A 27,847-nucleotide genomic window follows, 5' to 3' on the forward strand; every position below is an offset into this window, starting at 1 on the left:
TTGCACCTATTTCAGAGTTCTTTGCAGAATTAGAAGTAGTAGAATTCATTTTCATAGTTTATGTAACAGAAAGTCTGATAGAGACTTCTAACCACAGATTCCTCACCTCTTGAATATTGCCGTGCAAGAGTTGCCATTTCACAATTGGTAAACATTTCAGATGTCACTGAAGTTCAACTTGCGGCCTGGCTTCAGAATGGTACCTTTCATTTTTCACTTTCAAGTCCCAGTGGGTGGATATTGTGGCCAAAAGAGACAAATGGTTGCCAGGCACGTTTTGTTAATTGCTTAGGGGTTTCAGAGCAAGCTGGCCCAACCCTCGCTATGTCTCAGGCGAGCACTCGGGTACTGTCATTACATACAGTGTGGGTAAACTGTGCAAACAATGGTTACGTTCTTCCATCTTACCAGCTGTAAAACAACATTTTAGTCTCCTTTCTGAGGAAATGGACATACAAGATTTCTTGTTAGGACCTAGGAAGCCACGCTCAAAACGTTCCCTCTATGCCATACATAAAGAGATCTGGAAGCTTTCTCAAATGGAAGCTGCTGCACGTTTAAGGCAGATTGATAAGAGAATATTGAAAAGACTTTAGCTGTTGTAGATAATGGAATGAACACTTAGTCCAACAGAATTTACACCTTAAATAATACAGTGTCTTCTGCAATTGACATCATTCAAAATGACATGTCCTTTTTACAAAATGGGCAAAGTCAGCAGCGTTCCATCATGCAGTTAGGTTGGACATTGCAGGTTCTGAAAAATGGTCGTGTGCCTTGGAAACACATAAATAGTAGCAAATTATCTGATACTTTTAATTTGTCCAGGCAACAACAGACAATGGCTAAAAAAAGCTAGTTGCATCATGCGCAGCATTGAAAAGTTAGAAAAATTCTCTTTTACTGTGGCAGAAATTCCTACAGCAGTATGGCTAATACATGGAGTCATAAATATGCCCATTTCCACCTTTTGTTTCACAAACTGTTTGAAATGGTTTGCTGTAGGCAGATAGGAGTGGCTAGGAGACACTTAAATACACAAAGTATGGGAGTTGCCTTATGATTTCAAATGTCTGAACGACGAAACAGAGGTCCTTCTTAGCGGATGTGGATTTTACACTACTGTTAGTCATTCTATGATTTGTAGGCAAGTGTCCTGGCATGGCCTTTGCAATGCTGAGGTTGCAAACTTGGCATGCTGTCTAAAGGGTACTCCCGCCCTTTAATTCGTCCAGTAAATCGGATACTTTTAAATGGACGTTTTGTGGTTCTGAACAATGAAAGCTGCTGAAGCCTGGAATTTCTTTTGTCATTTCAGTTTCTCAAATGATAATTTGTTGCAGGCATGTTTTATTCGCCCTACACAAGAGATAAGAGTAGCAGACTTGTGGCCCCACATTGCTACTGCCAATGTAAATTTTGACAAACTGAGCTATTGTTTAAAAATGAGCCTGACACCAGCCAGAGAGGTGTGCGGTATCCAGATAGCAAGATCATCAGCTGAGATATAGTCCCTATTAAATACCAATTTCCCCAGACACTTTGGAGAATTGGTGAGCAGAATTTTCAATGCTTCTAGTACTGAAGGGATTGTGCACTTTTATTTAATGCTGTCAGTTCTGGGTTTGTCAGCACCTTCCAGACCATGTTTGGAGTCAAACCTTCAGCCATACATTCGCTTTTTTCAAGTGTCTTTGGGAGATTTCCAGTCACTTTGGCATTATTTGGCAAAATACTGCTGCTGCTATTTTTGCCAATCAGTGGCTGTCCTACCCTAGCCAAGCAGAGTGATGGAGCTACCACCATCCCGGCTATGTTGTGATCACATGATTCAGTACTTCGGAGCATTCTTGCTGGAAGAGCTGGAGCATGATTGGTCATTAACAGTCCAACCAGTCCTGATGTGTGCAACCGTTTTTCCTCTGCATTTGGTGCACCTTCGAATGCATACCAATAGTGTGTCTTTATGTGCAGCCTGTGCCTCCTGTGGACAAGGATCTGTTGATGTTCTCAGTGAGGGTTCATTCATGGTCATGCCCCTTGAGATTGAGGTTGATTTGGGAGGCATCTTATGAGCCACCACTTGTGGATTTCCTGGCTCCAACGACATCTGGCACAATGGACGGTGCCGCCTCCACAGGTCATTCTGCGTTTGAGGTTCCTGCACACTTCTGCTCTGTCGATCTCTCTGCTAATACTTTGATCCATCTACTGCCTACCAAAGTAGAGTCCTTTCTGGTCTCAATCTCCATTAATGACATTGGAGACCTTTTGCACGACTATGATTATTGTTGATTCGACCATTGGCTTTTTTTTCGAAATGTAGGCTCTGACACCAAATTGCCTTTCAATTTGGCCTGTCTGCTGGCCTGTTTTGCTTGTCACTTTGACATTATGTCTCTTATGTTTGATTTTAAATTGCTTTTAGGTTTTTAATTTAGAGCATGTTTAGACTTTGGACTTAGCACCCTTGTTTTAGGGGAGAGTGTTGTGGGCCCATATTAGTTTGTTTGGGTATAGGAGTTTGTCTTCGCTTTGGCTTGCAGACATGTGCCCTTTTACCTAGATAACATTCTCTGTTTTATTCTTCATTTTTATTAATTTTAGAATTGCTTGCATTTTAGAAGAAATGTTTTTATTTTGTAATCAGTTGCTATTCAGTTAAAGTGTCATTATCAGTAATGTACGTATGGATTGTCATCATGTTCTTTGCTTTACGTTGGATAAGAACAGAATGTGAACATGTCAGGCATCTGTTATGAAATTGCAGATATAAGTTTGTGCACACAATCTAACATTTAGGTACATATCCACGTCAGGATGTCTGCACAAACAATAACACGTGCTTCTCTTCTTTTACTTGAAATGTCAATAAATACGTGCCCCTTCATTTAACATCTTTCTGAATGTTAGTGATGTCTCTAGTGAACAGCAGCCCAGTGCTACTGTTCACCAGGGGGCAGCATGTAAAGTTCAGCAGACCTCTTGCCTTCACAGAGTTCTTCTGCAGACAGTGGTGTCAGAAGTATTTGGTTAGCTCTGCTAGAGCCTTCGACCTTGCCCCCCTGGTCTGGTGTATGTATATGACAGCTGGTAAGTTGTAGTTCTTCAGAAGGATGCAGCAGGAATCCTTGTTCCCCATATGACTCCATAACAAGATCTGGTGCCGAACCCAAGATGGCCCTGCCATCCAGGTCTCAGTACGGTCTGACCACCATTTTATCTCTGTTTTTGCCCGAGAATCCTGTCGTATGTCAGGCCACTCCCAAGGTGCATTGCCTTGGAGTCTTTAAAATGACCTGTAATGGAGGGTCCTGGGTATATCACCTGTATTGGCTCTCTGAGTATTCCACTATCCTGGTTTATTGTCTGAGGGAGACTCTGTCCTTCGCCAGGATTCTTTTCAGTTCCATTCTTGTTAGAGTAAATTTTTTTCGAGGAAGCCTCAGCATTTTCTGGACAGCATCTATCATGAAACCCAAGAAGATGATCCTCATGGAGTTATCAAATTCTGATTTCTGCTTGTTTATTTGGAATCCCAGATCCTGGAGCAGGGACACTGACATATTCATATGTTCCTTCAGAAGCAAGGTATCTTGATGCGTCATTAATATATTGTTTAGGTACACTACTAGGCTGATATCCCTTGAGCATTCTGTGGCTGGGTTCAGCACCTTGGTGAACCACTGTGGTACAGATGAAAGACCAAACTGGAGGAAAACAGACTCGTAGACCTCTTGTTTCCACCTGAACTGGAGTAATCTTCTGTGCAGTTCGGAAATTGGATAGTGAATTTTGCATCCCTTAGGTCCAGCCTCAGCAACCAATCTTTTAGTAAAATTATATCTTTTAGAAGATGCATGCCCTCCACTTTGAAATGCAGTATACCAGCCATTTGTTGAATTCTTTCAGATTGATCAGCGGTTGGTGTCCCTTGACCACCTCCTTGGCTTGGAAGAGGTTACTCTGAAAACTGAGAGTACAGTGAAGCTGGTGTGATCCTCGTCTCTCCCATTGCCTCAGGACAGGAAGAAGCCCACAGATATCCAATGATCTTTCACTGCAAAGCTCTCCATGTTTGGAACTTATGGGAGGCTGCATTATAGGGATGACTAGTCGAGTACACCCTGCTTCTAGCTTCTAGCAGCTCCCCAAAAATCTTCAAACTGAAGACCTTGCACATGGACTGTTGCACCTTATCTAATGAGGAGTAAGTTGTAATGAATTTGCTCAATTCTTTCATGAAGGGGTCCCAGAACAGACTGCCTTCTGCTACATCTCCTTGCTTTCTTGGTAGCCAGTGTGCCTAACTTATAGTCGATCTTGATCAGTAAAGATCTTCTGCACTGGATAACAATGCTCAATTCACAAGAAGCAGACTGCTGTCAGCGCCCATCCCTATTGAATATCTGGCGAAATAGGATTGCCAGATTCTGTGGCCTTCCTGGCCATATCCAGTATTTTTGTAAGTGGCCCCAGTACATCAAGGAGTTTGTCCTGGAAGGACTTCTATGAGTGATCTGTTCACTTTCTGGAGACCCTTAATAATTTTGTGATGAATGTGGTCATTTTGCCATTTATTTTGGGGCAGAGGCCGCTTCCCCACTACGGATGGTCCAAGGCATTTCAACTTTAGTCTTTCCAAAACTACTTTATCCATTGGATTCCTACTTTGTCTGCTCACATACTGGGCTACCTTTGATGTTGAACCTAATCCCCGGAGTGCATATGATATATCTTGTCCTGATCTAGCATGTTCACAGGTTCTTTAGCCCCTTTTGGGAAATCTGCTTTTGCATCTTCCACCCTGTAACATTTCGGACTGCCATCCATTCACCAATATCCGCTTGGGCCTTGTCCTTCCCCAGAGTTCTTGTTTTGGTTTTTGGAATCTTCCCCGGCATTAAGGTCACCCTCTTGCAAGAAATACACCTCTTCCTCTGGGGTATCCCCAGGGTGACTGTCGTCCTAAGAACTTTCTGCACACCTCTTTGGAAACGCTTGCCAGAGGCTTTCATACGCATCTTGGGGGCGGGATCTATTGGCACACTGATTTTGTCTTTACCTTTGCCCTTTTGGTCCCCTTGAGTGTCCTCGGGCTGATAAGGACCTCATTCTTCCCATATGGTGTTGTACGCTGTGTTTCACCATCAAAAAAACTATCTGCTTATTCAGGGGTCCCAAGTAAGATAATGTCCCCTTGTGGAGTGATGCATCTATGGCTTCCACCAATAATGATCAGTGAGGATTTAAAATTATTCTTCCATTTCCTGTACCGCATCCCAGCTGTGGTGGATTAGGTGTCAATAAGGTTATTTACACTGGTAAGCAAAAAGTGGTGGGGCACCGAGAAACTTCTCTTTGCTGTTTTAAAAGTGAATTGCAAGGACCAAGATATATTGTCCTAACATGTGCACCCTTAAATAGTTTGATGGTCAGCTTTGAACTCCCAAGAGGAATACCCATGTAGTTACTAAGATCCTGTTTTACTGTAGCTTAACAATATCCTACTATTTGTGGTGCATGCTCATTAAATGATTTTTCTTCCCTTACACGTAAGTGAGTCACATACAAGTTATAACAGTTGGTGCTGTGCACTTGCTACAGGCACCGACCCATCACCACGCTCCACACTGTCACAACGTCAGAGCTGGACACGCAGCACTTATTTACATCTGCCCGTAGGGACGTTTTTTGAAATTACAAAGACACTATCGATGCGTCTGTGGAAAGTGTAAATGTAGTGCACCAAGAGGCAGAAAAAGAGCTGCAGGTGCGAATGTGAGATTAAGTGAGGAGGTAAGCCGGTCCACAAACATTAGGGAATCTTGTTTAATGTTTAATTAGCAGGACTCACATAGCCTACTTCAAGCAAAAGATGGACATAAATAAACTTTGCAAACAGTCTTATCATATGTTTCAACATTTCATTGCATTTAAGTCTGAACAACGCATAAAGGAAGAGCATATATCTGGCTGCTGAGCAGCGAAATAAAAAGAAGTGATTTTCCTCTGTGGACTGTCTTGAAGGACGTGAAGGAATATGACTCATGGAATATGTAGTCCTTATGTTTAAATTATTGTAGTCATGTTGGGCAGCTGAGAAAGTGTTTACTGGTGTCATAAGAGGAAGGTTTAAAGAAATAAATCTGATGGCTATGGTTCTGTACCTGTTCTGATGTGTACACAAACAATTCGAAATTACAAAGGTTTATGTGGCAAAGAAATTAGGTAAAAAAAACTAGAAAGAAATTGCTTGAGAGTGGAACGTTAGAATCTTTTTAATCATCAGAATGGTTGTGTATGCCAATGAGAAACATCAACTCTGTGAGGATGTGTAAAGTGCGGATTAATGTTAACTCGTCAATTTTGGTGGACAGGCATTCTTTTCCCAACTTCAAAGATATATAAAGTTAGAGAAAATTCAGTGGTTCAGGACAATTAACCTATCATCAGCATACTACCTCATCTTATTCATAATATCGTAAGGAGCATACTGATTTAGATGAATGTATATTGTGTAATTTTCAGCCAGTGACGGATGCTTTCTTCCAGGAAGTCAAGGAAATTGAATCCTCCCAGGATGACATTATGATGAGTGCGAACAATGAGTCTGAGCACAATGAGTTTTTGCACCACATTTTAGCTGCACTTAAGAAGAAATTGTTGACAGTCAGAAAGTTAAATGCAAACTAAAAGTGAACTCTCCTATGTTGTTAGGGCAAACAGGCCCTCATTACGGGTATCACTGCCACACTCGCACCAAAATGGTAGTCTTACCTCCACATTACGACCATGGCAAAAGCACCACCGTCGAACTGCCGGTACTGCCACTTTTAGGCCAGCCGACGGCCTGGCGGTGCCGACGGTCTTAATCCGCCAGGGCAGCACTGCAAGCAGTGTTGCCCTGGGCATTGCGAGTCCAGTGTCCACCAGCTTTTGCCTTTCCACTGGCTGGCGGAAACAGGGTGCTGGGGGCCCCGGAGGAGCCCCTGCACTGTCCATGCCCTTGGCCCTTGGCATGGGCAGTGCCGGGGTCTCCAGGGACCAGATGCGCTTTTCACTGTCTGAATTACAGGCAGTGAAAAGCGCAATGGGAGCTGTCGCACCCGATGCACCGCAGCATTGCTGCTGACTCAGTTACGAGCCAGCGTCAGTGTTGGGGTGAGTTTCCCGCTGGGCCGGCATAGTAGGGCCAATGGGCAGGAGACCAGAGTGGTGGTCTTATGACCCAAAGAGTTTGACAGGCGGTCTCTGCCACTCGCCAACCTCATCATGAGGCCCACAGTGTCTAAGGATGGAACACATCTATAAGACAAAATTCTGTTTGCTATCATAACATCCCCTGCTCCAGTAAATAAGGTAGAGTTAATATCGTAATCAGGACTCTTAGGATACTGTGGAAAATGTATACCATTTTGTTTCAGAAAAAAATAGTGAGATGTTGATACTTCTCAAAAAAGAAGCAGAATAGTGTCGGGAGTACCAGATGGCAAAAGAGATCTGAAGGCCCTATTTAAGGTGAAACAAAATTAATCAGTAGTCAAAAGTGAGGCATTATCGTGTTTGTAGGTTTCCAATTACTTTAAATCTTTTATGTGGGGAATTTCTTAAATGATTCATACAAATTATAAACAATTGATGCGGTTATGATCCACAAGATGGTCAGTGAATGCAAGATCATGAATTCCCAAATGAATAAGTAATTGCCGGAAAATAATTTCTATGTGGAACTGTGACTGGATGTAAAAAAGTAGTAGCTGATTATTTTGGAAGGAGTGGAGCCCTGGCAAACGATGAATATCTGTGGAAAGTTGATACTTCAGAGAAACAGCAGCACTACTTTTTTGTTCTAGTATTATCGAAAGATGATTGGAAGTGTGCAGAAAGTGAAGATAAAAACTTGTTGGCTGTCAAGTCATGTTGTGAATCAGTGGCCTGAGCCTGTACTTGTAGGAAAAAATGGGACTTTGTGAAACAGAGTTTGTTTAAGTATTGTGTAATTGTGGAGACGTGGAAGGATAATACCTGTAGCCGGCCTCAGAAGTAGCATAATTGACATGGCTGTTTAGATTCATATTCAAAAGCGCTTGAAGATGCAGAGAATGAGGGTAATACTTTGGTGGCTGCGAATTGAGGTAAACGTGTGGAGTGTGCCTATAACAATACATGTTTCAGGTTCATGACTGAACCATTGGAACCTAGAGCAGGTTTTGCCAAAGTTTGGGAACAGTTTGCTTTTAGCATCATTGGAGCAGTGGAATGTTTAGGGGCAGTGATAGGTTATAGTAGATTACCTATCTAAATTGGTTGAGGGTGAGTTTGTGTCATGTGTCCTAGAGAAAGTGATTTTGTGAGAATATGTTCCAAGAATCCTTAATACTGACAAATGGTTACAATTGTCATGCAAAGATAGGTTCGTTTTTGGAAGGATAAGATGTAGAAAACAGATGTGTGGCATTGTACAACCTAAAAGCCAATGAATTGGTGAAGAGAGTCACTGGGACGGTGATAGAAAATTTAAGTGGGCAAAGAAGAATCTTTTGTCTTGAAAGACAGATTTTGAGAGGTTGGAGTGAGGGTACATGACCACACCTCAAAGGCTAACGAGAATTTCACCTTTTTCACTAAGAAAGGAATCAGGCACTACTTTTTGTCCAGTATAGTTGGGATAAAAGGAAGATAAAATTAGTGGTGTGGGTTGTATATGTGAGCAAGCATTGGCAAAGCCAATAGGTTTTGCCGATGTGAGATCTACTGGCGTTGTCAGTTTTTTGTTTTGTTTTTTTACATTTTGCACAGCAGCACGGGCTGTTGTGCAACGTGGCTTAAACTTAAGAAATCGCACTGTGATGCTTCCAACGTTAACCATGATGCAGCGTTTTTTTTAAATTACTTTAAGGCATGTTTACAGCAGTTCGTGTTGCTGTGCAATACATAAAACAAAATGACAAAGCCAGTAGATCTTGCATATGCCAAACATGTTGGCTTTGCCAGTGTGAGGTAATAGCTTTCCCAGGCAAGAGTTTTGTTTTGCATTCTGGGACCTGCAGACCAGTTAGTTGCATTCTAAAATCAGGACAGAAATTCTCAGAATTTAAAAACACTGATGAGCTAACCATTCATGTCCCTCAAAATGGTAAGACCTCTGCTGAAGGGCAGGACCTTTGTTCTCTCTTCTTCATGTGTGCTCTGGAGAACATTTCTGAATTCTGCATTGTTTTAAGCATGGTGTTATGCTGTGGTTTCCTAAGTCTCTCCCTCAGACTACCTTTCAGGGACAAGTATTAGGCAAAAAGGAGGACCAAAGATACAAACAAGAAGAGCATAAGCATTAGGCAAACACAAGTTCACTTCCTGGGGCTTTAAAGATCGAAAGCACTTGTGTGGAGGAGGTGCATGTTTCCCATCTCCGTGGAACAACAGTGGGGTGGGATTGCAGGGGGCCTTCTGGAACAGGCAGCGGCTGGATTTCATAACCAGCGCTGTCAGACATTTTGCAGAAGGGCAAGTCTGAGAGCAGATGCACAGAGCTGCAGCCAAGAACCCACCTCAATACTGCTCAAGGTGCATTTCCCATTTAATTGAAGGAAGCGTGCTCCTATAGAAGCTTACACAGTGAGGTCTGGAGGGAAGAGGCATGGCCTGGGCAACCCTTTGAGTAGATGTGAGATGAACTGTTTCAAAAGCAACAATTGGCCTTTGAATTCCTAATGCCTGCCCTCCGCATGTAAGGTTACCAGAAGATTCCATGAAATCAAGGATATAGTGCTACACTTGCGGATTTAGTGCAACATGCTAATGTACTCTAGGAGTTGTAGTCTTGCCAGATCGAGCTTGATGCAATTTAACTGACAATGGAAAACAAGGATATGTAAATTAAAAACAAAAGGCCCAGGAAACTTCATCGTTCGTGAAATTGAGTCATCCGGAAACGATATCCACGCATGACCTCAGCCGTTGAGCCACAAAGATGCAGTGCCACACTTGTGGCTTTAGTGCAGCACGGTAATGCATTCTGAGAGTTCTTGAGGGATTGAGATTGATGCAATTTAACCAACATCGGAAAAAAAGAATATGTAAAATTAAAAACAAAAGGACCAGAGCATTGCATGGCGAGGCACAGGTGAGAAGGTCCACTAAGGTGGATGCAGTAGAGTTTTCCCTCAAAACGAAGATGGCGAATTTTAAATGTTCAGAAATAGTACAGAACAAATACATTCAGGAGTAAAGGCAGACCTGGAAACTAACAGGTTTCTAAACTTTAACAACCGATGTTGTGTTCATGTATGCATGTTCTAGCAATTGGTTGCTTCAATTCACCACTCTAATCTAAAGCAATCTGAATTCGAATTCACATGCATCTTAGAAAGTAAAAAAAAAAAGGAAACATATACAATGTTGATTTTGCTTTCCTTCGAAACGGTAATACCAACTCTCCGAAACAGACTTGCTGACAAACCTTAAGGAAAGCTCTTTAGACTAGCACCCTATTTTATTTGACTGTGAGTACCGGGCATACACTGGATGCAATGTTACCAATAATTTCAGCACTATACGCTGTAAAAAATAAAACACAAAAAAGGGTTTGAAGGCACAATATAGTACCCCTTGGTTTTTATGCAGTTATTCTATAGTTTATGCAGTACCTTTGCACTCAGACGTATAGCAATTACAAGATGATGTATTTCACAGTCCACCCACTCATTATACGCTTTGCAGACATATACCAAGAACCCTTTAAAAAATGTATTCCTTCACACCACAGCAGCATTCCCCTGTAATTTCAAGGGCTGGAGGTCAGCGCAAGATGAATGATGGACACCTCCCCAAAAGGCACACGCCTCTGTCTTCTGCATGATGTGCTTAAAGTGCCCTCCATTCAAACAGTGAAGAAGGCAGGATTAGGAGAGAGAGAGAGGGGAGAACGTGACGTTATGGCCAGAGCTGCACGCTTTGGTCCTGGGGAATAAGGTTCAAGCCTCAGTGTTTGTTTGCCATCTTGTGATTCTGGGCAAATCACTTAATCTCCCAGTGCCTACAAAAAAATGAATGTGTTGCTGTGTAATGTAACTGGTGCTCATATAAAGTGCTCAAATACCTTGAGATCAGTCGTGCTATCTGAAAAAAACAAGCGTGATACCAAAACAAGGTGACCAGCCCTGCTTTGGATCGCCCTATGTAAAATTGAACAACAGCAGGAGGGGTGAGGCGACAGGGAGCACAAACAGTGGGCAGTGGAAAGACGGAACACATGCACTGTATGGCGTGGTGGGATGAAATTTAAAAAATGTAAAAAGTTTTCTAAAAGAATGAATATATATGGCAAAAAGCAGAGCTACACAAATAACATGTAGTCGCCAAACACGCTTGAATACAAAGGAAAAGGTAGTGCCATAAAAGGAGGAGAAAGAGTTCACAGGATGGAGTACATAGTCCAAGCTCCACTGATCGGAAAGCACACAGAGAGGAAGATGAACACAACAGGAAATAGCCATCTGCAACCAACAGAAAAAAAGGAAAAACAGAGTGACTTGCATATGAACAAGTGGAAAGTAAAGTGGGGGCTGTAAGCCTTTTTAAGAGATTTTTTTTCTTAAATACAAAAGGCTTTGCAAGCTGACCTCTAGCGCTGTGCAGGTGAAACCTGAAAATGTGCCGGCTACCAAAAGAAATAAAAACAATAGTATCAAAGGAAGACAGTGAGAAAATTGCTCATTTTATATCTCTAACCTTGGAAATTATTTAAAAGGAGGCCTACATGATTATATAGTTAGTCAAAGTGATTAGAGGCTTACAAAGTTGTGAAGGTAGCAAAATGTCATGTGGAGGCTTATAGTGGAGGAGAACGGAGTAAGGGCTGTTTGGTTATGGTTTGGGTTTAGTTCTTCTGTATTATGTTTGTGAAGTGCTTGTTGCATCTGTTATGTGAGTATGTAGGATGTATTGCATGTTTATAGGGTGTTTGTGTGGTGTTTTTGTACATGGTTTGCCTTGTATGGTATTTAGGAAAGGAGGCGTGGTGCAATTTTTGTAGTGGGAGACATTTAAGGAGATGTTTTATAGCATGTGGATAGTGGCATGTGATAATTACAGCATATATTTGTGGAATATAGAATCTGAAATAAAGAATTTAGGGCCATATTTATAAAAGTAAAATTTAGCATTTCCTAAATAGCGAATTTTAGGTAATCGCTATTTAAGAAATACAAAATGGTATGTAATGAAATAGCGATTCCCTAACAGCGATTCCTACAGAGTTGCAATTGCTATTAGGGAATCGCGATTAGGAAATGTGATTCCATTTATTCCTCTGAGCCTAAACGCCTGTAGGTGCAAATGGTTTTACATTTCCTAACTTGCGGTTTCCTTTTAGGAAATTGCAAATTAGGAAATGCAGAACCAACAGTGCCTATGGGTCTAAGTCTTTGATGCACCTCTAAAATAAATGGTGGACATGTGAAGCACCTAATAGCATGTATGTGCTACATGACACTTTAAAAAATGCATTTTTGATGCATTTTTTTAAAATTGCACGTGGTTACCATCAACTTGGGGTCGTTGGTAAGAGCATTTCCTAAATGCCCATTTCGCCTTTTGGAAATGCTTGGTACATGTGCTTAGAGAATCGCAAATAGGAAATCCCTATTTGCGATTTTCTTTTTAAAAAATCGCAAATTGCTATTCCCTATTTGGAGTCGCAATTTTAGGAAATTGCAAAAAGCATTTTACTCCCTAAAGTCGGACTGCCATGCCTTTCATACATTTGGAAAGGCAATTTTGCATTCACAGTTGATTGAATTTAGTGATTCGCACCATTTGCGAATGCAAAATGGCTTGATACATATGGTCCCAAATGCTGTGTGGGGCGTTTTGAATAAATATCTTCGAGAAAACTACGATTTGTGTTATGTTCATGTGAGAATTTCATTCCTTGTTAAAACATCCTCTGGATATAATTTCCTCCTTTGAAATCAGCCAATTTTAATCAGAATGTCATCATTATATACTTTTGCTCACTCTGTATAAATATGTATTATAAACCGTCACCGTTTTTCATGTTATATTCTGTTTTTTATACTGCTTCCTTTCGTTTCGTTGTTCAGAAGGTAAGTTTGTATTTATGTCTTAAAATGTTTTGATTTTTTGTTGAATGCATAGTACAACAAAGTGCAGCAAAGCGCAACATGACATTTCTATATTAGAGAAAGCATGACATGTGTGCTTAGTTTGTGTGTGTGTCCTTACGGCATACGCTACTGAATGAACTGATGTGTTCAAGTGACATTAAATGAAATTCTTGCCTTGTAAGAGTTTAAAAAATGGTTCATTTTTAAATTGCATGTACATGATTGTTTGTCTTTCCAATACTTGCTGCTTTCTTGCAGCTAACGAACTTCTACAAGTGTAATATGTCCAGCCCACTAGTGAGATTACTAAGCGTTCACATTTAATAAAGTTTTCTATTTACAGTTTTGGCGGTGCTCTAAAGCTGGTATTTGTGTTAATGTGTGAAGAATAAATGCATGTTTTTAAAAAGAGAATAATTTTTCTACCTAAAATGAGAAACCGTTATGGAAGCATCAGTATTATTCTAATGATAGAGGATAGGAATCATATAAACTGCAGGTTGTTTTTACATTTTAGTCCTTTAGATTAATATTAATTATCTCTGTATGTACACGCTAGATGGATGTGTATCATTTCTAATAAAAATTTAACTTAATGTACTCATAATTATTTGTCTGATGGCAGCCTCATTAGGTGCAGAAACACCCCATAAATTAACCTTAAATGTGTTAAAGTCATGTAATGTGTAATCTTCAAAATTAGAATATGCATATTTTGGTTTGCATTACTTTTTATTTCATTCTGAGCAGCCACCTGCTTGGGGAGGAATATTTTGATAATCTCATTAAGGGTATTTCTTTCCAACTTTTAGTAGAATATACCCTTTTAAACTTGTTTCCAAAATGTGCAAAAACTATTCAAACGTCTATAATTTGATTTATTAATGTTCTAATTTAAGACTGTGACATAATTTGTCAATCTAAACACATTTTTTACTGTTGCTTGTATTCTGGAAGTGAAAAGCACAAAACAGTTGCCGATTACATTCGAAAAAAGCATCTAAACAGTGTGATATAGATCTTGGGATTTTTTTGCAGCTCTGTCTGTTTTTTAGACTAGGGTGTATTCATGCAGAGAAGCACACTGTCATACGGTTATTATTGGTTTATTTACAGTTTCATGCAAACAGTAGAAATTATAGTACCAATATCTTATGTAATATATAAAACAAATACAGTAAAATGTATTTTCTGTATATAATAAATATTATTTTGCTCTAAAATATTTATAGATGATTTAAATATAGAGGGTGATGAGCATATATCAACACGCTCTAGAATTACAACAGACCTATTTTCTTTGACAGTTGCAAGTTGTGCTGAAAAGACAAGCTTTTCAGGTCTTTTTTTTAATACAATTGCCCTTCTTTCTTGGGACATAGATTTCAAAATCTAGATGAAGTTCTCCAAGAAGGAGAGTTTTAGATTGTTTGTCTTCTTAAATGTGGGTGTTTCAAGATGTTGTCCTGCTTCTGTATATGTGTTATCTGTCTGAGTGGTCAGTTTTTGGGCAAGGTGTTTGGGGGTTCCCAAAATGGCTTCTAATTGATCTATCTAACTGCAGATTCCTCCCCTTAGACTACTCCCCAGGCTCCAAAGTGGATAAGTAAACTTTTCTCCAGCACTGCTCCTGCATGCTGTTCGAAGGCACCATGTGCACTCTTTTGGTCCTGTACTGCCTTGGGAGTGAAGGAGTGAAGCTGCATATAAACGACACCCCTGTGCTGACATCAGTACCTTTCTTTCCACACCGATACAGAACTCCATTCTAAATTTTGTTCCCCTTCTGACGACTTCTAATCACTAAGTTTGCTGGGGAATGATGTCCCCTCCTGAAACTATGGGCTCCAAACCATGCTGTGAAAGTAGGAAACAGATTTCTCCCATGGATCTGCATGATGTGGGGCTCTGGACACGGCTTGAAGTTGGGCAACAAATGTGCATCAGAAGGCGATTTGAGACTGAGAAGCAAAGTTATATGGCCTTGAATATAACAAGTTTGTGCCCTCCCCCTAAGTCCTTCTACAAATCACAGATGTTGACTCAGTCTCACTCCCTGAGCTGTTCTTACGAGAATTCTACTTTCAAATCAAAGTACAAATGCAAGCACAATAAAGTATAGCAGAAACTTCATCTCACCTCTTTGAAACCAGAGATGGCACAAGGGCATCACAATATCAGTCTGTCTCCCTAAGGTCCCTCTTTTTGGAGTGATTCCCCAACTGATTCTCGTTTTTCAGTCCACAGCAGATTAGCGGCTTCATGGAGGCCACACTGCATATTTCTTTTATGCACTTCTGGCTCCCTTATGGGCAACTTTGGGCACAAAGGAAACGTAAAGGCTGTCAGTTTTTCTGCTGCCAGCAGTTCCATCATCATTGCCATCTGCCTTCTTGGCGCCAGCTCTTTTCCCTGCACTAACTCAGGTACAGAGATCCACGAATGCTCCAAGACCTGCACTGGATCCTTCTTCGCTAGCTCTGGTCCCAACGCCACCTACATCAGAAGAGGATTTAGAGCTGATTCTCATGTCCGACACTGAACCGACTTTTGCCCAATCTCCACCAGTGTTGCACTATGAGATTACAAAAGATCAGCCAGTGGTCCTACAGCCTGACCACCCACAGTAGCAGACTCCATTATTTTTTTTGTCTTGGACTCTAAAAAAGTACACTCCAAGAGGAAGATGATGATGGTTAGGAAGAGAATGGTTTTCTCCCTCCTCACTTTACAGGTGGCAGCTTTTACATGGACTCAAAAGAATCCATTAGACTTGATACGTCCCCTGAAACAGGGTTTGACTCTCCCCTTCAGTCAATAATGGAAAAAATTGCATAATTTGCAGTAGTGTTATAATGAGTAGCTAAGGTCATAGATTTTCATCTGTCCTCAGTCAAGACCACAATGAACATCCTTAAAGAAATTTTACAGCCTGAGCCATCCATGTCTAAAACCCTGCTCCTGTTTAAGGAGGCCCTCGCCGATACCTTGATAGGCTCTTGGTTAAAGCCCCGTTCCTGCTCACTCATTAATGGGCAGGTATCCAAAAGTCACAGACCTGCTCCTGGAGATCCTGGTTTTCTCACTAAACATCCTAACTCAGACCAGGGAGCCACGAAATTTAGGATTCTCTTAACATGGTGAACCCCATTTCATTCCCCCAGGACCCCTAGACAGGGAGTCTAATGGGATGGAAGTGTTTGTAAAGCGTATGTCTGTTATCCTGGCATTGAGATTAGTCAATGGTGTTTATTAGGTCTCTACATATATATTCTCTGGCACATGGTTAGGGAAATCTTGCCAGCAGTCCCAAAGACCTTATGGCCTCTCTCTCTGGCAATGCATGATGGACAAGACGTGACTAAATATGTGATGTTTGTAGCCTAGGTGCTACTGATTGCCTGGAAAGGGTGGTTGGCAGCAGTTCTGTGCTCTGCGTACATGCGTGGTTCCACTGGATTTTCTGGGGATTTGCAAGCATCTCTAATGGATATGTCAGCTGGTGAAAAAGCTGATTCTGCTTTGGAATGCTTTAAAGATGGGAAAGCCATGGTGCACTTCGCGGGCCTTTTGACACCTGACAAGCAATCATTTTATCGAAGTAACCTGACGGGATCCTTGAATGCCCTTGAATGTCATAGCAGACTAGCCAACATGGCGGCAACTGGCAGATCTCGAATGATGTCTACATCCACAGGTGACAAACGATGTCTTACAACAGTGGGGAGAACCCTTGCTAGATCCTTTCACCAATGCATCATTTCAGAAGATTCTGAGGCTACTCCATGGGCTGGCATATAGGAAAAAGCAGTCTTCCCAGCTATTGCAGCAATCACCCCAGTCCTTAAAAAGCTGATGATTTGTGTTTGAGAGGCAACATCCAGGGGCTCCAGTAGGACCCCCCTGCGGCAGCAACCAATAAGCCTCTTTAGTTTGTTCTTATCGGGACACATCTTTACTGTGAGCATTTCCTCTCAGGGTGGCGATCCATTATGGGTGACAGATAGGCCCTACAACTCATTCAGCAGGGCTATGCTCTACCCCTTCTTGTTCCCCAGTCCAGTCCCCCACCACACATATAAGAGCCTTTCAGTGGGGCACCTGTTTATTCTTTAACAAGAGGTGCAAGTGTTACTGTTTAAAGGTGCTATCAAGAGGGTTTTTGACTCAGAGGAGAAGGTTGTTACTCTTGTTGCTTCCTGTGCCGAAGAAGGACGGGGTCTCAGACCTATTTTGAACCCTTGACCTATGAATGCCTTCCTCCAAAAGTACAAATTCAAAATGCTGCCCAGATCCTGTCTGCTCTGGATTCAGGTGGCAGGATGGTGGCCTTACACATCCGCAGCGTTTATTTCCATTGACCAGTTGTGCAGTCCCACAGACATTGCCTGTGGTTCAAGATACACCATTAGCATTTTCAGTTTGCAGTGCATCCCTTTGACCTCACCCTCGCCCCTTGGTTGTTCATGAAAGTGATGATGGTGGTCGCTGCTCAACTTCAGAGGTCCGGAATATCAGTTTTTCCCTACCTTGACTTTGAAAGAGGATTTGGCACAGTTAGCCATAAACCACTTAAAGATAATTTAACTTCCTGATATAATAGGGATTCATGATCAATGAGCCAAGGTCGCACTTGACTCCTTCTTAGAGGATTTCATTCATTGGAGCTATTCTAGGCACTTTGCAGTTTAGGGCAACAAGTTTACAATATTCAGGTTATGATCCAATAACTTTAGCTAAGGACTTGGATCTTGGTGCTAGCAGCTCTGAGGCTTCTTGGCCTGTTAGCCTCCTGCATCATCCATGTCCATTACACTAGGTGGCACATGCAACGACTACAATGAAATCTTAAATTCCATTGGGCCCAGCATCATGGAAGTCTATTGAATGCCATCTGGATTTAAAATAAGATTGTTCACAATGTTCAGTTGGTCCAGTGGCACGCCCCCTTCCATTCCTTACCCAGAGCTGATAGTGGTGACAGATGCATCACTGCTGGGTTGGGTAGGTCATTTGAGGGAAATGGAAATTTAAGGAATCTGGTCTCCAACAGAAGCCCAGCTCTAACACTCTGTTGGAGTTGCAGGCCATTAGTTTAGCTCTGAAGGTCTTTATTTAGTCCATGAGGGGGAGGCTAGTGCAGGTTTACATAGATAACACCACCGCCATGTGGTATTGCAATAAAAAAGGCTTAGTGGGCTCTTTACTCCTGTGCTAGGAAGCTCTGGAGTTCGTTGGAGTTTCAGGACATTTTCCTGATCGTAAAGCATGCAATGGGACCCTTCAGTGCCCGAGTGAATGACCTAAGTAGCCAGTATCTGGCAGCTCATTAATGACGTCTACACACCAAGATGGCATAGTACATCTTCTGGGAATAGGGAGAACCTTGGCTAGATCCTTTTGCCATTGTCAAGAATGTGCACTGTCAAATGTTCTGTGCATTCAAACTCCTGCGAGAACACACACTAGAAGGTGCATTACGGCTGGAGTGGAACACAGAGCTTCTGTAAGCCTTCCTGCCTCTGCCCCTCTTTCTTTGTGTTATGAAACTGATCAGGAACAACTGGCCCAGATGGGTCCAGATTGGCCAGGAGGGTATGGTACCTGTAACTTTTGGGCCATCAGTTTTTGCCCTCCTGTCAGGCTACAGCCTCAAGAGGATTGTGTGTTGCAGTAGCGGGACAGGGTCCTCCACGGAAAACTGCATCTCAATGTATGGAGATTGAGCAGCAGCAGTTGACTGAGTTTGATCTGCCACCTGAAGTATGTTCCTCGTCGCCAGGCACCTTCCAACATTTATGTCAGGCTTCGGGACAAATTTGTGGCCTGGTGTGGTATTCACATGACCCTTTAAAAGCTAAGCTACTTGATGTAGTTTTGTTCAGTTTGTCTTTGACCAAGCAAGGGCTTGCAGAAGCCGCTATGAAAGGCTATTGGTCTGCCCTTTTGTCATACCAATCATCCTTGTTTAAATCACCTGTAGAGGTCTATAAAAGGTTTGGCACACATTTCCACCCAGACCATTTGTGATGCCACAGTGGGACCTTAAAATGGTCTTAATGTTTCTTGTCTGTATGCCCCCTTTTCGCTGCATCTCCTGACTTCAAAGACTGCATTCCTCATTGTGATTATTTGAACTCCTTGTGTGAGTGAACTTCAGGCACCGCCAGTGCAACCACCCACCACTTCTGTTTTTCCTGGACAAGCTAGCCCAGAGGAACTCGGCGACTGTCTTGCCTAAAGTCGTGACTTCTTCTGCAATGGGAAGTGTTTTATGCCCACTGCCACTCCTTGAAGGAGGAGGAGAGGTTTCATCGACTACACTTCAGAAAAGGCTTTAAGCTTTTACATTGATCTACCATAGAAGAGTAGGTAGTTATGTGATTCTCCAATGCGAAAAAAGGGAAGGCTGTGCAGAAGAGGACCCTGTTGAGGTGGATAGGCCTTTATATTAATATTTGCTATGCTCTAGCCAGGAAGCAGCCCCCAGACGTTTTGAGACTCCTCTCCACGAGGGTAAGGCTACTACTACTGTGTTAGCAGGTGGAGTGTCTGTTCCTGTTATCTGCAAAGCTCGAAATTGGCGTTGAAACCAGGTTTGGTGGGACGGGCATTTCACCCACTCTATACTGCAAGATTTATTTGCCAGAGCCCACTCTAGATGCGCTCCACCTGGAAAGGTACTTCTTTGGTGTTTATTCTAAGGTAAGGAATCTGCAGATTTCTCACTGCCCTCCCACCAACCTGTCCTGTGGAGTGGCCTCTTTCTAACATCTAAAAATGTTCTATATTAGAAATCAGCAGACTGGTACCAACAACTGTTCATGCTGTGGTTCAGAGGGTGTGAAAAGGGAAAAATAAGAAAAGAACGCAGAGATGGCACTTACATGCGGCTCTGCTCTGACACTTCTGATGTGGTACAAAGCCAACACTACACCACACTGTGCCACCTAACAGAACGAAGGAACATTGCTGTAGAAACGTTTCTGGATCCAGCCTGATGTCTGAGGAGTATGGTATACTCCATAGTGAGCAGTGTGAGAGATTAGATGCTAGCCTAACTTGGATGTGGGATAAAACGTTTAATTCTACATAACTGTCTGAGATGGAATTGCAGCCTTTTTACCGTTACATTGGTGTGTAGGTGATGGTTAAGGTTATTATTCAAGTGAAAGCCAAGACATTTGGAGGACTTCATGATTTAGGCATGATGATTTAAAATTGTATGAGTTAAGCCAAGTTTGAGTCGGAAAGGGCCGTTAAATGTGGGACTACATTTTAAGCAGTTTAATTGTTAGATGGTAGTGTGCAATCCCGACTTGAATTCCTCCATGAACATTGTCCATGAATTCACCATCTGTTAGGGAGGAAATTCCCAGAAAGACTTGGGTATCTTCGGTGTGAAAAATCATACGGAATGTTTGAGTGACTGAGAGTGGAGGCTCCATGTAAAGAATGAAGAGTAAAGAGAAAGAATAGAACCTTTGGAGAAACATTAAGGATCATTGAGGCGTTAGAGAAGATGTTGGTTATATTTATTTATTTATGTATTAACCCCAGTTTACCAAGTATGATAAAAACCAACCAAGGACTGAACCACTCATCTCTCTAAGAATTTTCAGGAGCGTGGTGTGGTTCACCGAGTCATAGGCAGCTGATGGGTCAGGGAAAATAAAGAGACCGAAGTCACCTTTTTTGAGATTTGTTTTCCTAAAGTTGTTTCCAGACCATTTTTATGTGTAGACAAATATTCCATGTCTACGGTAGTTATATAAAATGTGTGTATGTTGTCTAAATGTACAGTTTAACTATTTATCGGAATGTTGGTTAATTTAACTTTAAATGTTGTAAATAACTAGGTCTGTCAGCATCCGAACTCTAGAATGAGGGAGTGGGGAGCTGAAGCTGTGACGTCTCTGATAAAAGCTGGATTAACTTTCAAACATGAGCCTCCATTTCCAGAAAATCAGGTAAAACGTTTACGTAAAAAATATTCTCTAAATGGCTCTATTGTAAGCAAATCATAATTATCGTATCACTAAGTTCTATCTGTTTGATTAAGTCAAGGAGAAAAAGATTTTGCTTCTCCATATGCAGAAAACTTTTCACTGAACACCAAAATAATGCTGTTAATCAAAAACAGCATAACAGATGGTGATATAGAAATGTAAAGGTAACCCAAGCTTGAAGGACTAATTCATTTTATGAAAAGATGTTTTTGTTACATATTTGCTCTTTTATCTGTGCTGCAATAGAATGAGCTGCGCTCCATGTGATGCTCCAGAAAATTTCACTCTTCTCTTAATTTGACCTGTCCGTTCTGCATTTGCACTGCATTGGTCCTTCTTCAGTATTGTGTGTCTTGTGTAGTGTATCTGATAGAGACTTCTAGCTGAGGAATTCTTACTTTGAATTTCTCAGGTGACAGTCTGGATCCGGAAGATTTCATGAGCAGTACCCCTGCGCATCCTTGGGCAGTATCAATAGGCTCTGCGTTCGAAATCGTACGCATCAGAATGAAGTAGCTGTACCTATATAAGCGCCTCCTAAGCACGCTGATCTCCATTCGTTTATGCTCCTCGAAGTCTCTCTAAAGAAGCGTTGACATTCAAAACCTGGTTCTTCAGAACCAGGGCCGACTCTGCAGCTCCCTGACTGTATGTGAAAGTGGGAGTGATCCCCACCCAACTTAAGGAGTTTTATGAAGCCTTGCAATTCATTTTTGTGCTGCCCAACCCCTCTGATACTCCTTCAGGCCCCACAGGGTTGAAGGGGGCCCCATCTGGTTCTGCGCCCGCGGCTTAGACCTCTGCTCCATTATGCCCACAGGGATCCATTCTTGGATCCAGACTGGTGTCAGTCGTACCAACTCGACCTTCCCCGACGGCGATGTTGATGTCGACGGTCCCTGCAACATTGTGATCCGTGGCTCCAGCGTGGAGCTGAAGGGGCACCGCATCCTGCACTGGCAGGAATCGTGCTTCCTAGTTCAGAGCCTGAGCAGTATTCTCTTGGGCTACACCTCGGGGAGGAATGAGAGGTGTCAGTGGACCCTGCAGAGTACCAGCCCTACAGAGGAGACCCTGCAGTGGACTGTTGTGAGAACTTGGGTGAAGCCAGTGGATGGATACTTCTCCAGATACTGGTCTGCTTTCTCCCCCTACCGTGACTATGGAAGAGGGAGCTTAATATGCAATGGTAGTGTGAAGGGTGGCTGAGGTCCTTGACCTTTAGTTGCCTCGGTAGCAGTCAAGACTAACATCTTAACAGAGGTGTTACAATCAGGAGTTTCCTCGTCAGAACCCCTACTCTGGGATGCCCTTAATGACATCCTGGTGGCGACTTGTCCGATCCCAACACAGTGGCTCCTATGATTAGGAGGATCACCAGCCACCACAGCCCCACCCCAGGAGACCTAAAGTTCCTCACCCAGCACCCGGAAAGCTTGGTGGTCCAAGCCTCAACATTCCAAGGTGCATTCCCTTAGTTCCCCTCCTCCCCCATACCCTTTGAGGAAGATGTTATTTTGTTCTGCCAGCCTTGGATTGCAGTCCTTGAACACCACATTCCTTTTGGGCTGTTACTCCCACACTCTGTGGGACACGGTTGCGCAAGTGCTGCCACATGTCCTGGAAGATGCCTGGGCCATACTCTCTCAGGTGGTTGCCGATGGCAGAGATGCAGCAAACTTCACAATACGATGCGGACGCACCACAGCAGGCTCACTGGGCAGAGCAGTTTCGTTGACAGTGACCCTGAGGTGCCACGTCTGGTTGAGGACGTCTCACTTTTCGGGGGACCTTCAAGCTTTCCTTATGGACATACCCTTCGATGGCACCATCTTCGGAGACGAGGCAGATTCAGCGCCGGAGCACTATAAGGACTCTCGGGCCATGGCCAAGTCCTTAGGCCTCTCGGCAGCCCTGATGTCGGCGGTCCCGGTGCCATGTCATCCCCAATCTGTCTTCTGCTGCTTTCATAGCTACGGAAGGGGCTTCCTGCCACACCAGTTCCCTCTCAGCCACCAAGCCATTCATGCTTCCCAGCCTCTGTGTGGCCGAGGGAGCAGTACCCTCAGGCTTCAAGGGTCAGGTAGCCAGCCGTTTGGTCAGTTGATCACCTCCACCCCCCACCACCACTCCCCCACCAGCTGCAGCCTCCAAGCCTTCCTAATCTGCCACTTAACTGCCCCATGGGAAGTCTGTAATATCATACAGATGGGTATTGCATATTGTCCAAAGGGGATACTCCCTCCCCTTTAAAATGACCCCTTCCTTCATGGCCCATGCTCACAACTAGCTGATGGACAATCATCTGTCCCTTCTCCACAAGGACATTACATCTCTCTTGGCCAAGGGAGCTTAGAGAGGGTTCTGGTGCAAGAAGAAGGCTGTGCTTGCTATTCCCGCTACTTTCTGGTTCCCAAAAAGGCCAAGTGTATTTGTCATATTTTAGATTTCTGAACCCTCAACTTCTTCCTCGAAAGGGAGAAATTCAGAATGCTCATGTTGGTTCAGGTGTTGTCTGCCCTGGGCCCAGGACACTGGATGGTAATGTTTGACTTGCAGAACTGCAAAAGACCTGCAGTGCTTGTAACGAATGGCCAGATCTCACAGTAGTGACAGATGAGTCACTCCTGGGATAGGACGACCATTTGGGAGAGATGAAGATCAGCGGACTCTGGTTTCCGACAGAAGCAGGACTCAGCATCAAAATGTTGGAGCTCTGAGCGATCCGATTGGAATTGAAAGCCTTTCTACCAATCATCAAGGGAAGTCTAGTGCAGATGTTCATGGACAACACCACCCCAAAGTAGTACTGCAGCAAACAGAACCTGGTGGATTTGTAGACCCTTTGTCGAGAGGCCATGTGTCTCTAAGCTTGGCTGAAACAACAGGACATTTCCTTGGTAGTTCAACACCTGGCTGCTCTCTGTCATCCATGCCTAGCATATCACGATTGTCATCTCCACTTGGAGATGGTACAAGGTCTCTTTCAACAGTGCCAAGAGCCTTGGTTAGATCTGTTTGACACTGCTGAGAACACGCAATATCACAATGGAGTTTCCAAGGTGCCTCCCTCTCGGAGATGCCTTTCGTCTAGAGTGGAACTTAGGCCTCCTGTACTCCTTCCACCCAACCCACTCATGCCCAGAGTGCTCAAGAAGGTCAGGAGTGACTGGGCACAAGTTATTCCTGTGGCTCCATACTGGGCACAGAGAATCTAGTAACCCCGAGCTACTGAGCATGCCCATCGATCCTCTGATTAGGCTACCCCTTCGGGAGGATCTTTTGTCTGAGCAACAGGAGAGGGTTCTTTACCCTAACCTGTCCACTCTCTGCCTTCTTATGTGGAGATTGGGTGGTGGCAGTTGACAGCTTTCGACCTTCCTTCAGAAGTCTGTCATGTTATTCTAGCAGCCAGGCATCCCTCTGCCATAACAGTGTACGCCTGGCGCTGGAAGAAATTTGTGGCAATGTATACAGAGAAACATGTTTATCCTCTTTCTGCCCCTCTAATGAAGTCCTACTCTTTATTCTTTCAAATTCCCAGCAGGGCTCCACTCTGGCCACTTTTAAGGGCTATCTATCGCCTCTGTTTGCCTTCCTGCGGCTGCCTGGCCAACCATATGTGTTCAAGATCCCTGTTGTACATAGTTTTTTAAAGGGTCTTGTTAATCTTTTCCCTCCGTCGCCATTTATAATGCCTCCATGATATCTCAGTCTGGTCCTAACATTCTTAATGTGTGCTCCTTTTGAACCTCTCTGCAATTGTCTCCTGTGGCAATTACATCTGCTCGCAGACTAAGTAAGCTGCAGACCTTACCTCTCTGTCTACCCTGATAAATTGGTGCTTCACACAAGGGTGTCTTTTCTACTGGAAGTTGTCACCCAATTTCATGTAGGCCATTCAATCATGCTGCCTACTTTTTATGCTCCTCCAAATCCCTCTAAAGAAGAGGAGCAACTCCACTGTCTGGACCCAAAAAGAGCGATGTCGTACGACCCTGATCGCACAGAAGAAATCCAGGTGGGCAACCAACACTTCTTGTGATATGTTGGTGCAAAGAAAGATCTAGCAGTGCATTAGCAGACCACCTCTTGGTGGGTCATGCTCTGCATCAACATCTGCTAAGCACTGGCCAAGAAGTAACCTCCTGAAGGTTTGCAAAACTCACTCCATCAAAGCTAAAGCTGTGACCACTCCCTTAGCACACAGAGTTCTGGTCCTGGACATCTACCAGGCAGCAACGTGGGCTTCTCTGATAATGTTTACCAATCCCTACTGCCTGACAGTCAGGTCCATAGGGATGTGCACTTTTTGCCTGTTTGTTCCTGCCCGACTTCCTTGTTCGAAATAGGTTCACAGGCCCACCTCCGGGAAGGTATTTCTTGGGTATCTATTCAAAGGTAAGGAATCTGCAGCTAGAAACCTCAGTCAGATGAATAAGTTACTTACCTTTGGGAATGTCTTACCTGGTAAAGACAGAGGTCCTGATTTAGAACTCGGCAGACGGCTGACCCCTTTCAGGGTCCTAGTTGTTCACACTAGTGGTCGGTGCACTTCATGGCCCTGCGCTTCTGGTGTGGAAAGTCATGAAATGTAACTGATGTCAGTGCACCTGGGTAGTGCCTATATAGTCACTGTGAAGGCATTCAGGAGCGTACAAGGCCAACGACACACATGGAGCCGATCAACGCCACTTGACTGTGAGCATGGGTACTGCTCATAAAAATCTTCTGGATCCAGACTGACGCATAGGAAATTGAAAGGTAAGGAACCTGCAGCTAGACATAGTCTCTACCAGATAAGGCATTACCGAAGGTAAGTAACCTGTTCTTTTCTTTCACACAGATGCTTCTAGAGCTCATAATGCTCTCACTCTGTGAGCCTTGCTCTGCAGCAAAACAGTTCATGCTCTACATGAATTGCTTCATGAGTGAGTGTCTTTCAAGAGAGAGAGCATGGTTGTTCATAGATGGTGGACAATACTTTGCACCTATACAAAGTAATTGGCAGGATTATATAACATTCCTTGGAGTGGGGAATTTTCAGTGTATTACAGTGCCCTTCAACATTCTTTTTCTTGAGTACCTGTCATTTTCTTAATGCACAATGGCAAAATGGACTTCCTCTAACATTAATGCCACCCGCCCCCACCTCCAGAAGTGACTTCTGATCCCTAAAGAAAATTGGATGAAAAATGTTGCCTGGGATTTACCCTTTTTAAGTAAGGACTGAAGTAGACTTGATTATGGAGAAATGACGACTGTCAGGAAGTAATCATGTCTGACAAGGCACTGTCCACTGATGTAGACTCACCCCTTTGATTGATTCTTCACTGCTTGATTGTCACCTATATCAGCAATTGATCTTAACTACAGCCTTCTTTTCAGTTCTTGACTCAAAAAAAATTGAGGAATCAGACACCTCTGATCTCCCATGAATATTGTCTTTTTTAAGAGATGCAGTATCCATGATATAGAGGTTGAAAAGGCAATGCAAAAGTATAACAAATTAAATAATTATAAAATACTATTAAATGCAAGGCCTAAATTACACTACCTTACTGCAAAGCATGACACCTTAATTAACACTTGAACTGTTATGTCCTTATTCAAAACAGCAATATAATAATGAAATTGAATCGAATAAATCCAGATTTCGATACACACTCAATTCTGAAACATTTAGTTCGATGGCATCTGTCGCTGTAGATACGCATGTTCTGCAATAGCTCGCCATCTGGTGTTGGGCCGGAGTGTTACAAGTTGTTTTTCTTCGAAGAAGTCTTTCGAGTCACGGGACCGAGTGACTCCTCCTTTTGTCTCCATTGCGCATGGGCGTCGACTCCATCTTCGATTGTTTTTTTTCCGCCATCGGGTTCGGACGTGTTCCTGTCGCTCCGAGTTTCGGAACGGAAAAAATAGTTAATTTCGGAAGATTTTCGTCGGTATTGTTGCGTTCGGGATCGGCGTACTTAGATTCAACACCGCATCGAAGATCGAAGAGCTCCGGTGCCCTTCGGGGTAGTTTTTCGATCCTCCGTCGGGGCCTGGTCGGCCCGACCGTGTGCTGAGGAACGCCGATGGAACGGACCCCGTTCCGTTTCTGCCCCAAATGCCACAATAAATACCCCTACACAGACCAACACTTGGTCTGCAACCTGTGCCTGTCACCTGAGCACAGCGAAGACACCTGCGAGGCCTGTCGTGCGTTCCGGTCCCGAAAAACACTCCGAGACCGTCGAGCCAGAAGACTTCAAATGGCGTCCGCACCGACAGCCCAACGGGAGTTCGAGGAACAGGAAGAGGAAGGTACCTTCTCGATCCAAGACTCAGACTCCGAAGGATTCGACGATACACAAACCGTGAGTAAGACGTCGAAAACCACACAAAGAAACATTTACAAGGCCCAGGGGACGCCACTGCCACCAGGCCATGGCTCGACCCATAAATTCGGTGACCGACCGTCGGCACCGAAAAAGGCCCAAACAGTGCCGAGATCGTCCGACTCCGGTCGAGACACCGGCACGCAGCCTTCTCGGGACCGAGAAAGTGCTGGAGACAAGCCTCGACACCGAGATGCCGGTGTGGACACGGCTCGACGCCGAGACAGCGGCACCGAAACAGATCGACGCCGAGAGGTTTCGGCCCCGAAAAGGAAAAAAGTCACCTCGGAGCCGAAAAAACACGCAGACAAAGTTTTGATGCCGA

The 27,847-nt window shown here is 43.4% G+C and overlaps 1 protein-coding gene across 1 annotated transcript in view; it reads left to right on the forward strand.

Annotated features, from left to right (window-relative positions):
* The window catches only part of MON2 (MON2 homolog, regulator of endosome-to-Golgi trafficking), a 775,721-nt gene that overhangs the window by 410,924 nt on the left and 336,950 nt on the right, over positions 1-27,847 (forward strand). The window contains 1 exon segment of the mRNA XM_069229077.1: positions 20,990-21,100. Coding sequence (XP_069085178.1) covers positions 20,990-21,100 — 111 coding nt within the window.

This window comes from Pleurodeles waltl, chromosome 4_1, assembly GCF_031143425.1.
Source record: "Pleurodeles waltl isolate 20211129_DDA chromosome 4_1, aPleWal1.hap1.20221129, whole genome shotgun sequence".
Classification (NCBI taxonomy): Eukaryota; Metazoa; Chordata; class Amphibia; order Caudata; family Salamandridae; genus Pleurodeles; species Pleurodeles waltl.